Below are 12,168 nucleotides of genomic sequence, written 5' to 3' on the forward strand. Positions count from 1 at the left end.
GTCTACGAGTTCTTGTCAGTATAGTGTGTAAAGGATTTTAGTTTTCGTGTCTGTGAGAGGATAATTCTGATTAATGGCTCCAACACTGCAAAGCCATACTGACGTACAAATCAGCAACTAACTATTTTAGGTTGAGTAAAGCAACTAAATAGACTACATAAAATCAAGAAATGTACTAAACAATTTTAAGGGTAGTAGTACCTACTTTTTTACTGAATCAACTTCACTAAAATTCAGAGGGACATAAAGTATCATCTACTATAATAAATATTAAAGAGGTTCCATTGTACTTGCAAATCTCAAAGGGTTATAAAATATAATCATAATAAATATATATTATTATGAATATTTGAGTATTGAGTTTGTATATTTATGCCGTCTGCGTTATTTTATAAGACTCATATGACGGAAATCTTTCTTGCACCATGCAGTACTAGATCCAGATCCCAGTCATGTCAGTCCATTTCCTGTCCACCAGGCGGCGCCATGCTCTTGTTCAGGTTGGAGAAAAGTGAGCGGGAGAGATCGACAGCGGACAAAACAGACAGCAGACAGTTTCAGTGTCATCTGGATAAATTATTACTGAAATAAAAGAAAGTATCGGTAAATATTGGTGTGTACGTAACAATATCCATGATTCCAGAATGGTGTAGCACTTGTGCTAATGCTAACAGGTAGCTAGCTAACGCTAACGGTAACGCAACGCGCTCACCTGTCCGGATGAAGTTGACTGAAAATTTACTGTTCCGGTGAACGACACCTGTCCACAATCTGCTACTGTTATCTTTTAATGTGTTTTCAACTGTTCCATAAGTTGTCACAGGTTCTCCAAAGGCTGAGACGGAGGAGTTTTTATCTGGATGGACCGAGCGACTTTAATCCGGAGGAGCTATCCCAACCTGGTGGTGGTGACACGTGTGCTGAACCATGGTAGGTGTGCTGCAGTCATTTTATCCACTTATCAGAAGCTCTGCTGTCAAATATGGAGAAGACACGGCTCTTTATGATGGGGATAATGTCGTTTACATGTAAAATATTTGAATATAAACAAGGCGCAATTAGCTTAAGCTAGGGGCCGTGTTGGTGGTGCTACTTGCTAATCTAAATTGTTTTCGCTCACCTGGTTGGAGTTAAGCCTATCAGGAAAAACAAATCTGTGTTAGTGTTAGGCTACATTAGAGAGAAAATTTGCATTTTGATTTATTTATTTGTATTCTATGGACTACCAACAACCTCGCAAATGTTTTTGTCAGAATGATCACTAGTGGTATGTTTAATGTTATTGCCTTGTAGTTTTTGTCAGTATTGCTCAACCCTGTCTGGAAAAATGCTTTCAAAACCTTTTCATAGTTTAACCAAAGCTGCTTCACAGGCACTGCAATTTGAAGTGATAGCAGTCTCGATGATTGGAGAATTACCAACACCTGGTTAAGAGCCACTAACACTACAAAACATGTTTTTCAAAGGAACCTCTTCAGCTGTGTAGAAACATATTCATCTTTATGAAACGTATGTAGGTAGGCTTCAGAAACGCAAACTATGTTTGCAGGTAAAAGTTACAGTTGTCTGTTTTATAAAGATAAAGAGTTAATACTAAGTTGTATGCACTTTGTGGTGTTGAACTGTCCATTTTTGTGTCCATCACAGTAAAATCAATGAGGGTTGGTTTTATAAAACACAAGACAATAATAACACAAACATAACACAATAATATATCATATAATGGATTACATTTGAATTGCAGAAGCACGTACAACTCCCAAAAACAATCATAGTCAACTCAAACCCTTTCTAAACTTGGACATTGACACCTCCATCGTTTAATGGCAGGACTGTTGTATCATATTGCTGCATATTTACTAAATTTACAAAACAAAACTATTTACTTAAGTAAGTACACCATTTGATTTCTCTGGGCATTAAAAAAGAAACCATTTGAAATTGAACTTAATGCTATTGATAATGTTAATGTTCTGTTGCAGATTATATGTGCAGACATATTCTAATAAATAACACAATCTAATGTTTCTAAAATGTTCAGATTTAATGATGAACTACTTCAGAAAAACAAGAAATAAGAATTTAGTTTTAAAAACAGCCCTGAATGAACTTCTTCTATTCAGATTCAATTTATCCTTTAGTTAGTAGGAACTAAAAAGCAAATGTTGGGGACTGTACACTAGTGAAACTAACTAAATTAAATTGTAATCTAAACTGTAAACTGTCGTCATGTGACAAGTATAGTTAATATACTGTATGATTAAGTAGAAAGTAACAGAAAACGTAGTAATGAAGTAAAGTACAAACATTTTACTTGAGTACAGTAACTAACTCTAATTGAGTAACGTTACTTCGTTACCTACTTCATGGCCATTGCGATTGTGCCCGATCTAATAAGGACCACAAAAATAAATATATGACAACATAACGACACACTTTATACCTTTTGAATGATCGTGTGGTCAGTTAATAAATTTGCATCGAGACTGTTGGACAGTTTAGTTTACTTTACTGTTGTGGTTACATTGGCACACAGCTAAATGGACGATATGCTAACATTAAAACAACTAACTTTACCGGTCTCAGAAATATACAACCATGTGGCTTGTGTAACTATAATGCAGCATTTATTGTAATTGTTTGTAAGTGGACATTCACACGTTGTGGCTCCTTGTGGGCAGTATAACTGGTCAAAGAACCGAAAACATGCAGGTAGTCAGGTTGAACCAGCGTTAGATAGCTAGGCGATACGTTTCCATGCTAACGTTATCTTACCTAGCATTAGCTAACCACTGACATCGACTAAAAGCTATAACTTTAGTAATAAAGTAATAACAATCATTTTAGTAATACCACCAACATGTTTTTAGCTACATGGAGTTTATTCTCTTTCGACAACGCACTCAGAAGTATTATTTTTCAATTCCCGGCGCCGTTATCTGCCCCGGAAGCTAAAGGTTGTGTTTCCGGTTGTGTTCTCGCCAGCCAACGCGCAATAGGAAAAGCTAGCCTAGCTACCAGCTAGTTAAAGAGCTACTCCCTGGGATCACGTCGTGGTCGCCTTTGTGTTGTTTCTGAACCACTTGGGATGTTGGCGATTATTTCCCAATACAGCCTTATTAATCTGTGAAAGAGGAAACACGGGGCATCGCAAACCTTACTTTTTTTCACCCAGGGTTGTGTTTTTAACGCTAACACTATTCCAGAAACATGGCGGATGGCGGGCATTACTACAACGGTAAGAATCCGTTTCTACTACAGCATTAATCTTACATCTTCTCTGCTACTTTTACTCTTTTTTATAGACCGTGGGCACTTTATGGTGAGGAGAGAGGTCAGAAGCACAGATTTCATGAACCCAGGAGGTAAAATTATATAACGCTGTCGCTGTCGAGGTCCGTGGAGACATAGTTGTTACTTCATAGTCACAAGTATTTACTCAGTGTTTTTATAACTGATGTTATTATTGAAGTAATTTCAATATTAGAGAGTTGGAAATCGTATTAAGATAGAATACGCGAATACACGCACAATTTACTTCAACGAGTTCCAGTATCATGGTTTGCTTCCAGGAGAGCCATTTAAATGTAATATGCTCAGATTTTTGAAATATATACACATAGAAGTCGGTTTCACTAACATCTTTTAATGGTTAAGTCTAAAACAGGATCATTTAAGATGTCAGAAGACAACAACAAAGATCAAAAGCATCCTGCATGTAATAGGCAATGTGGCTCAGATCATCTACTGCCTGTGTGCCATCAAAATGCATTTATTGTGGTATAGTTCATGAATCCTTCAAAATTTTATAACTTTGTTTGCATTTAATGTTTTGTTTATGGTCATGTGTTTTTATAATGTTAATTAAAGTACCATATACTGTATCTTGTTTCCTTGCTCAGAGCACGATGATAGAACCGCACCACAGTTTCGCAACCGTAAAGGCAGAGGCTCTCACAAGGGTCGGTTGTATGACAGGTCCCGCAGAGACCGCCAACGAGGAAGCCACTCAGGAGGCTTTGGAGGTCCTGGACCACGGTCTAGGCTTGAAGATACAGATGGAGATGTAACTATGAGTGACAGCCCTCAGGACACCAGTGGGCAGCACAGATGGTAAGTGTGGCTGACTAGCCAAGGCAGGGTGGTGGTGGTGGTGTTGGTGTTGTTATATATGATTATATTTTGATTGTTTACTTTTAATTAATATATATATATATATATATAACTTGGCTCTCATGGTACATGATGGTTTACATCATAATGATGGCTTAGAGAAATCTGTCAGGTATATAAACCAAATAGAAAAGATTATTGCACTTAAACTATGCGCTAGAACAAAAACTTAACTTATAGTTTGACTTCAGAATGAAAAGACAAATGTGAAAAAGTTGCTTTTTAAACTACACTGTAGTTGGCCACAGAAAGAGAAATCTGAATAAGTCTGTTATCACATTTAGCAGCCCTTGCAGCAAGCAGGATATAAAAACCCCATCTACTCTCAATAACTTTCAAAACTAACAAAAGCGAAACTACAGTTAGTTAGGCTCAAAAAAGTAATTTAGTTCCACTTTGTTGTGACTGTTTTGTTTGAACTTAATGATGCCATATATAGCATATACACATGTGGGAGATGATTGGGTCAACATATTGCTCTGTTTGATCTTCTTAAGGGCACCATATGGAAGACCCTCTCGGAAAGGAGATGGACGGTTTGACAGAGACAGACGACAAGGCAAAGGTGGAGGAGGTAGAGGTGGTTTCAGAGGAGACAGAGGTAGTGGAGGAGGCAGCAGTGGAGTTGGAGGCAAGAACCGGACAGGGTGGTACAAAGTAACGGTGCGTATTATAACAGCTGCCACAGGACATCTATATTTTTACCCTATAACCCAATAAATGTCAAAATAATTTGCTTTACTGTCCCACAGATACCACATGGAAAAAAATACGACAAAAAATGGTTATTATCAGCTCTTCAGAACATCTGTTCAGTTCCCTACACACCTGTGCAGGTGAGGTTCAGCTCTGTCTTACGATTGCCTTTTATTATAAGCTGAATCTTTACTGCTAATTAAAGGGTATTTGAGTCCTTCTAGACCAAACCTAGCACTACTCAAATTTCAAGGTTAATGTGTTTTCGGACCACCATCCTTTTGTTTGTTAAATTTAATCTCTTTGTCCTGTCTGCCCAGTACCATGTTGATCACAACAGGGTCCATTTCTACGTGGATGATTCTGCTGCTGCCAGTGCTTTGCACAAATGTTCTCACAAGATCACAGACACAGATGGTTATAAGGTATGTTGGTGTAATATTGATGATGTCACTCTTACTACTGCTACTGTCTTCTCATGCACCTTCAGATCATTGCAACATGCTCATCTGCCAGCTATTAGGATTTTAACATAAATCAGGATTTTTTTTATTTATATTTATTGATTTTAGTGTTGATATATGCACAGTATATTACTATTTACTAATGTATTTTTTTTTTGTCACCTGATGTTCATTTCAAAGGTGGAAGTGCACGTCAACGACAGTGCTCCACCATCTTTCCTCCTGTCTGACCTGAAGCCTGAACATTTGGAGCACCTGAAGGTGAGCTAATAAACTACCTGAATGTGGCTGTGACTAAAGTTTCACAAGTACTGAGGTTCAGATTTCATTGTTTGTCTGATGAGTACCAGTAAGGAACATAAAGGAAATATCTAGTCACTGAAAAGTCTCACTCTTTTCAGTGTGTACTATTAAGTTATTTTAAAGTTACCAGGGTATGATCATCTTTTGGCTTGAATTGACAGAGGTGGAAAGGAGAAAATAATTACTTTTTAGGACATGCTCTCATTCAAGTTTTTTTTATTTGTTTGTTTATTTATTTTTGGATTACCTTTCACTTTGTTTTATGACCTCATCAATTTTATTGTTGACATTATTTTTCTCTTAATATTACATTTCTCATGTTTATCCACAGCAATGCATGGCAAAACGTTTTGATGGCTCTCAGCAAGCACTGGACTTGAACAGCATCCGTACAGACCCTGGTAATTTATGCTTTGATTACTTTCATGCATTAATTCTATGTAAATAATATCTACCACACAGGCAGATAGTCTTTATGTTGCAAGGAAATAGTCGATACAGTGTTGTTTTACATTAAATATTCAACAGATTTTGGAGAGCTAGATCCTCTATTGATTTAGTGTGATAAAGAGTAACATTATATTGTTGTCCAATTAGGCATGTTTATTTAGTAATTTGATTATTGCTTTTTTTTTTTTTGTGATAGACCTGGTATCACACAACATTGAAATAGTCTTGAATTGGAAGACAAACATGGAAGCTGTCATCAAGATCATTGAAGAAAACATTCCAGAGGTAATGTATAGTGGATAGATTTGAAATTGGTGGCTTGATAATATTTGCTGTTGACATAATGTAGGCAGACATCACAGCTGCTTTCTAATGAAGTAATACCGAACTGAATGTAATTTTGCAAATGTCCTGACTGTTGCCAGCTGACCTGTTTAAACTTGAGTAACAACCGGATTCACAAACTGGATGAACTTGCTGAATTGGTAACCAAGGTGCCTAATCTCAAGACACTCAACCTTTCAAACAATGAGGTAAACAACTGCTTATTCAGTATAGAGAATAACACGCTGGCATAATTTGGGACCTTGGCTTCAATTATTTTTTTTAATACTTCTCGCACCACCTTATTTATGTGTGGTTGTCCAGTTAAAGTCAGACCGGGAGCTGGACAAGGTCAAAGGCCTGAAGCTGGTGGAGTTGTGGCTGAACAGAAACCCTCTGTGTAACCACTTCAAGGATCAGGCGTCATACATCAGGTCAGTGGGTGATTTTGTGGGGTGAGTGGAGGGGACATGGTGATATGTTTCTTTGCTACTAGGGTGTCGACGAGACTTTCTTGTATGACGGTATGCTGGGATGTGTTTCGAAAGGACATGAAATAAGCTTTTGTTTGTGTATGTAAGGTGGCTGTATGATAACTGAAACCATTTTCCCCAGCGAGCAAGGATGAACTAAAGGACCAAGACGAACCAACTGTATTGTTTGTCTACATGTGCTTGTGAATGTGGTAGAGAGAGGGAGAGATAATAAACAAATCCATTTGCAGTTAGTTATTTCTTTTTTTTGTTTTACATGTTTTTTCCTCTCGGTGATTAATATTTTCCTTTCACACTGCAAGCTAAACAATTCTTAATTTAAAAGTTGCTGAGAGCACCTTCTAAGCATGATGGAGCTCCACAGCATTTATTTCTTTCAGCTTGCTTAAACTCTCCAGAGTTTGAACAGACATCGTTTCTCTGCCAGTTATATTTAGCTTCTCTGTGGGGTGTCCTTTCAAGCTTTGCTGTTTTATGGTTCTCAGTGATGCTGTACCCAGCACTCCCCTGCTGACATCCTGGCTAGTTATCCCATAGACTGCTGTAAACCACCATCACAATGCTTACCATATAAAAAGAAATGAAATGGAAAGGAAGCACAAATAAATGTGTACAGTTAATTCTGAGCTGCTTTTAAGAAAATAGTTACAATAATGCATTTTGAGCACAACTGAATAACAGTGCAAGTTGTTTATGGACAGTGGGCAGTCCACAGATGTGTTAAAAAATATTTGGCCGAAACAGAGAAAATACACAGCCGATAATTCCCCTCCCCTCATACCATCCTTGCCCACTCGGCCCCCTGTATCAGGCGAGTATGGAAGGCTGGATAGCCCATGACGGGTAAGATCCCACCTTGAAACCCTGGGACAACCTAAGGCAGGCACAGTCACGATTACTCAGCCGCAGTCCCTGTGAGCTCTGGTTCACTGATAATGGGATGAGAAGAAATTAAGAAGATGGGACTCACAGGAAGTGCCATTGGGCTGAGGCGGAGGGGGTTATGTGTCACTATCAATGGCCAAAGATGAGCAAAAAACTAAAAGCAATCTGTCTCCTCCGCTAAGTTGGTTCTCTTTGGCCGAAAACAGGCCTCAGCTGTTCAGTGAATGAAGTGGAGAGTTTGGCAAATACCCCTTGCTAACTTTGCTCTGAACTGAAATTGAAGTTCAGTTTTGCCTGAAATAAATCAAATGGGGGGGGAAAAGGTGGGAACACCTCCTCTTCCAGTTGGTCTGGTGGCTGTGACCAACACAACAAATGCTCAAATATTAAACAGCAGAGTAGAGAATTACCAGTGTAGCTGAATGCTTATGCTTTCCCAGGTCCTAGTCCTAAACAGCATTACAGCATGAAGGCAGTTCCTTCACAACTGATGGTGTAACAGTAACATACTTGCCTGATATCTGCTTTGCTTGTACAGCATTGGGAGACTGTAGGATTAACGGTGGGACTACTGGGTCCAGCTCAGTTTGAGGCCAGCTGTCCTTTTTGTTTGTCTCTGTTCTAAGATTGCCTTTCTTTGCTGATAGTCATGGGTGCAGACACGGACAAAGCCATTCAGGCGATGAGTAGTGATTGATTATTGGCACCTCTTTTGAATGTTTTACTACTTGTGCCTAGTGTCTGTGTAAATTTTACTTTAATTTTTTTACCCAGACCCTGTTTTGTTTTTTGGTGACGTTGACTCATCTCTTCTCAACATCTTCACCAGAGTTTTTGGGGGAAGTTAACACGAGACTGGCGGTAACCACCTCTCTCCCAGCACTGCATAACCTCTTAATTTTACTAATTTAAAACTGATGTCTATACTGGTTTTCAGCGCAGTCTGGTAGATTGTGGGTCTCTGCATGTTTGTGTATGAATGCTTCTTGAGAAGTGTGCTTGTGTTGCTTCCCCATGTCAGATCTGTGTATATCTCCATATTGGGGGAGAGGGTGAGTATACCTGCTGGTAAGTACACTGTGGGATGGGAGAAGCATCAAAGGGCACAGCATGAAGCTGAAGGAAAGATGAGCATAGTTGTGCATTTAATAAGATGAATAAATCCTTTCAGATTTGTAGTCAGGCTCTATCTTTATGACAAAGTATCTGGCTGTATTCTCCCAAATGTTCTTGACAATGTAGTGTAGTGGTTTAAAATTTCATAAACTGAAAAGGAGAAAATTACATTAAGTGGGTCAGCAGGTGTGACTTACAGTGGTATCTACAGTATTGTGTGGTTTAGCTGCATATGTGTGGTGGTTTTTGATGATAACTTTCCTGCTCTTGGTTTTCTTTATCCTGTGCCAGTGCTGTGCGGCAGAGGTTTCCTCGGCTTCTCAAACTGGTAAGTCCACGTTTCTCACTTTGTGTTTTTACTGCTGCCCTCCTTTTATTTTATGACATATTGCATTGAATTTGTTTTATTTCATTGTTATTATTATTTTCAACCATTTGACATGTTTGTGTCCCATTACACATCTGGTATGATTATGGTGTCTTTCAGTATTTTTTACTGCTTTTTCTTTTCTCTATTTTCTCATTATACATTTGTGTTGATAATGATTTCAATGCAGTGTTGCACAGTCTGCAATTTTGTATGGTCATTAACAATATCAATGTTAAACTTTAATTTCAGTCTTGATGCTGGACATCTGTGAAGACAGTGGCACTGATATCTACCATCTCTTATTTCTTCCTTCCTCTGTGCTTTGATTTTTAGGATGGCCATGACCTGCCACCACCCATTGGCTTCGATGTGGAAACACCCACCACAATCCCCTCTTGCAAGGTTATTTTATTATGTTTTATATCTTATGATTGTTTTTATTCAAATTGACATTGTCGAAGTCTCTGGTGCTTACACCATACATTATAAACTCTAAGGTGGTAATTTAAGTTTATGCTGCCTTGTCCTCTGTTTTTGTCCTTTATGCACCTGACAAATGTTTGTCCATTTCCAATGCAGGGCAGCTGTTTTGGCTCTGATGAAATCAAGGCTCTCATCCTTCGCTTCTTGCAACAGTTAGTGAATTTGATGCCTTTTTTTTCAGGGTGAATGCAGTGGTACAATGATTCATTAGTCAGTGCTGCTTTTAGATGTACTACCAGAACAGGGTTGGAGTTCAACAAACAATCACAGAAAGGAATAAAACAAAAACAAGATGACGAAGTAATGTCGCATTTGACTGTGTTGCAGGTACTACAGTATATACGACTCTGGGAACAGACAACCACTGCTGGATGCTTACCATGATGGAGCATCTTTATCGCTCACTACACCGTACTCGACCCAAAACCCCTCCAGGTAAGAATACATAAGACAACATACAATTTTGTATACATGTAACATATTGCTTGGTTTTTCTTATCCCTGATCCCCCTTCTCACACCTCCCTGTCCTCTGGTGTTAAGGAGCAGTCTCGGTGAATATCACAAAGACAGTCGAAACCTCAAGAGGATCAAAGACTCCAGTGAGTTTACCTATTAGCTGTTGGCCTCACATCACATCTGAATTGTTGAGACTAAATATTTTTGTGATTGTTGAATGTTCCCTGATGTTTCCCCTCCCTGAATTTGCCACCTTTAGCAATGCGGTTTCGACTGCTCAAGCACACACGATTGAACGTGGTGGCTTTCCTCAACGAGTTACCCAAAACTCAGCATGACATTGCGTCCTTTACTGTCGATGTAAACACCTACACAGTAAGTTCGTGTTTCTACTGTTGGTCAGCACTTGTCACTAGTGTTTTCCTCTTACTATGAAGCATTTCTCAGAATTAACTCTGCAAAAATGTTTTGTTTACAGAACACACTACTTTCCTTCACAGTGAGCGGAGTCTTTAAAGAAGGTGAGCTGTAAGGTCATCGTAATTTACAATTTGCTCTCATTCACTGCAAGATATATGCTAACTTTGTTAATAATTTGTGTCATGTCTGTTTTTCAGTTGCTGTTGATGGTAAATCCAGAGACTCCACTATGGCCTTCTCTCGAGTTTTCATCACAGTCCCAGCAGGGAATTCTGGGTAAGTGTAGTTGGCTCCCAGTGGTTTTAATCATTTTCCTGTTCTTCATATTTTTTCCCTGTGGAAGTTTGTGTTTCATAGTACAAACATGGTTACAAACATGGTAACAACTGACATGGGGACAAACATCCTTATTTTATGTGCTGGGAAATGCCACCTTAACTTACTTGATTTAGTGATTGACCTAATGTTTAGTGTTAAAATAATTTTCTGTTTGTCTTATATAAAGTCTGTACCAGAATTGTAACAAACGTTTTTTTTTTCCCCTGTACATCAAATACATTTGGGTTTCAGACCAAAAGATGGGTATTATAAAAAAAATATTTGATCCCAGGTGGACTTGCATTAAAAACCTAGGCTTTTTCTTTTCTTTCATTAGTGTAATATATATTGCCCAGCATTTGTATTAAACTACATTTTTATTAACCAGCTGAGACTAACAACCTAGAAATGGTGTGTATGTGGCATCAACCTAATGAAAGAAACCTACCCCTGAAATATCTTGTTGTTTCCCTTCTGTGCCGCAGCTTGTGCATTGTGAACGACCAGCTTTTCATCCGAATGGCCACAACAGAGGAGATTCGTCGAGCCTTTGTAGCTCCTGCCCCGACTCCATCTTCCAGTCCTGTCCCCACACTCACCTCACAGCAGCAGGAGATGCTCACAGCCTTCTCCCAGAAGTCCGGCATGAACCTGGAATGGTCCCAAAAGTAAATCTTGTTTTGGTGAATTTAATGTTGTTTGATGTGGTTTTATTAATTTAATTTAATTTAATTTTAAATATTCAAACACTTGTTCCTTGTCACAGGTGTCTGCAAGACAATGAGTGGGATTTCAACAGAGCGGCACAAATCTTCACACAGTTAAAGGTAACGCAAGTTTGTTTTTGTTTTTTTCCTTAAAGGTGTGATACGTTTTATAGCAATGACTAAAATGTTTTATTTTTTCTTCTCTTTCCAGTCTGAAGGCCAGATCCCTGACGTTGCGTTCCTAAAGTGAAGAATTGAATAATACTTCTATAATACTTCCTGTGAAATAAAATCTGCAGTTATTTTATTTAAGGGTTTTGTTTTATCATTCTGTTTGTTTTATCCTTCAGTTTATCATACTGTTTGCCATTTGTTTTAATAAAAATAATGTAGATCAAGTTTATTTATGTGAACTGTTGTTTTACCAGCCATTTATCATGTTCAGTGTTCAACTTAAAGACTGATCTTACAGCACTGCAGCTGTTCTGTTAAGCTTTTGCTTTTAAG

General features: G+C 38.4%; 1 protein-coding gene across 2 annotated transcripts; it reads left to right on the forward strand.

Annotated features, from left to right (window-relative positions):
- The first annotated feature begins 804 nt into the window (after positions 1 to 804).
- On the forward strand, positions 805 to 12,064 carry zgc:153681 (uncharacterized protein LOC751719 homolog). Of its 2 annotated transcripts, XM_026357974.2 has the most exons (22): positions 805 to 930; positions 3,306 to 3,365; positions 3,903 to 4,113; positions 4,671 to 4,836; positions 4,926 to 5,009; positions 5,190 to 5,294; positions 5,514 to 5,594; positions 5,968 to 6,037; positions 6,283 to 6,371; positions 6,512 to 6,619; positions 6,735 to 6,844; positions 9,197 to 9,233; positions 9,609 to 9,677; positions 9,855 to 9,910; positions 10,086 to 10,193; positions 10,301 to 10,359; positions 10,476 to 10,591; positions 10,695 to 10,737; positions 10,834 to 10,912; positions 11,440 to 11,622; positions 11,721 to 11,781; positions 11,873 to 12,064. In XM_026357974.2, exons 1-22 carry the CDS (start codon positions 861 to 863, stop codon positions 11,909 to 11,911), a joined length of 2,004 nt encoding a protein of 667 aa, XP_026213759.1. In that variant the 5' UTR covers positions 805 to 860; the 3' UTR covers positions 11,912 to 12,064. The 2 variants fall into 2 exon arrangements, with proteins under 2 accessions (XP_026213759.1, XP_026213760.1); XM_026357975.2 differs by lacking the exons at positions 805 to 930; positions 3,306 to 3,365 and adding an exon at positions 2,981 to 3,238.
- The last annotated feature ends 104 nt before the right edge of the window (positions 12,065 to 12,168 follow it).

The sequence above is a fragment of the Anabas testudineus genome, chromosome 10 (assembly GCF_900324465.2).
Source record: "Anabas testudineus chromosome 10, fAnaTes1.2, whole genome shotgun sequence".
Classification (NCBI taxonomy): domain Eukaryota; kingdom Metazoa; phylum Chordata; class Actinopteri; order Anabantiformes; family Anabantidae; genus Anabas; species Anabas testudineus.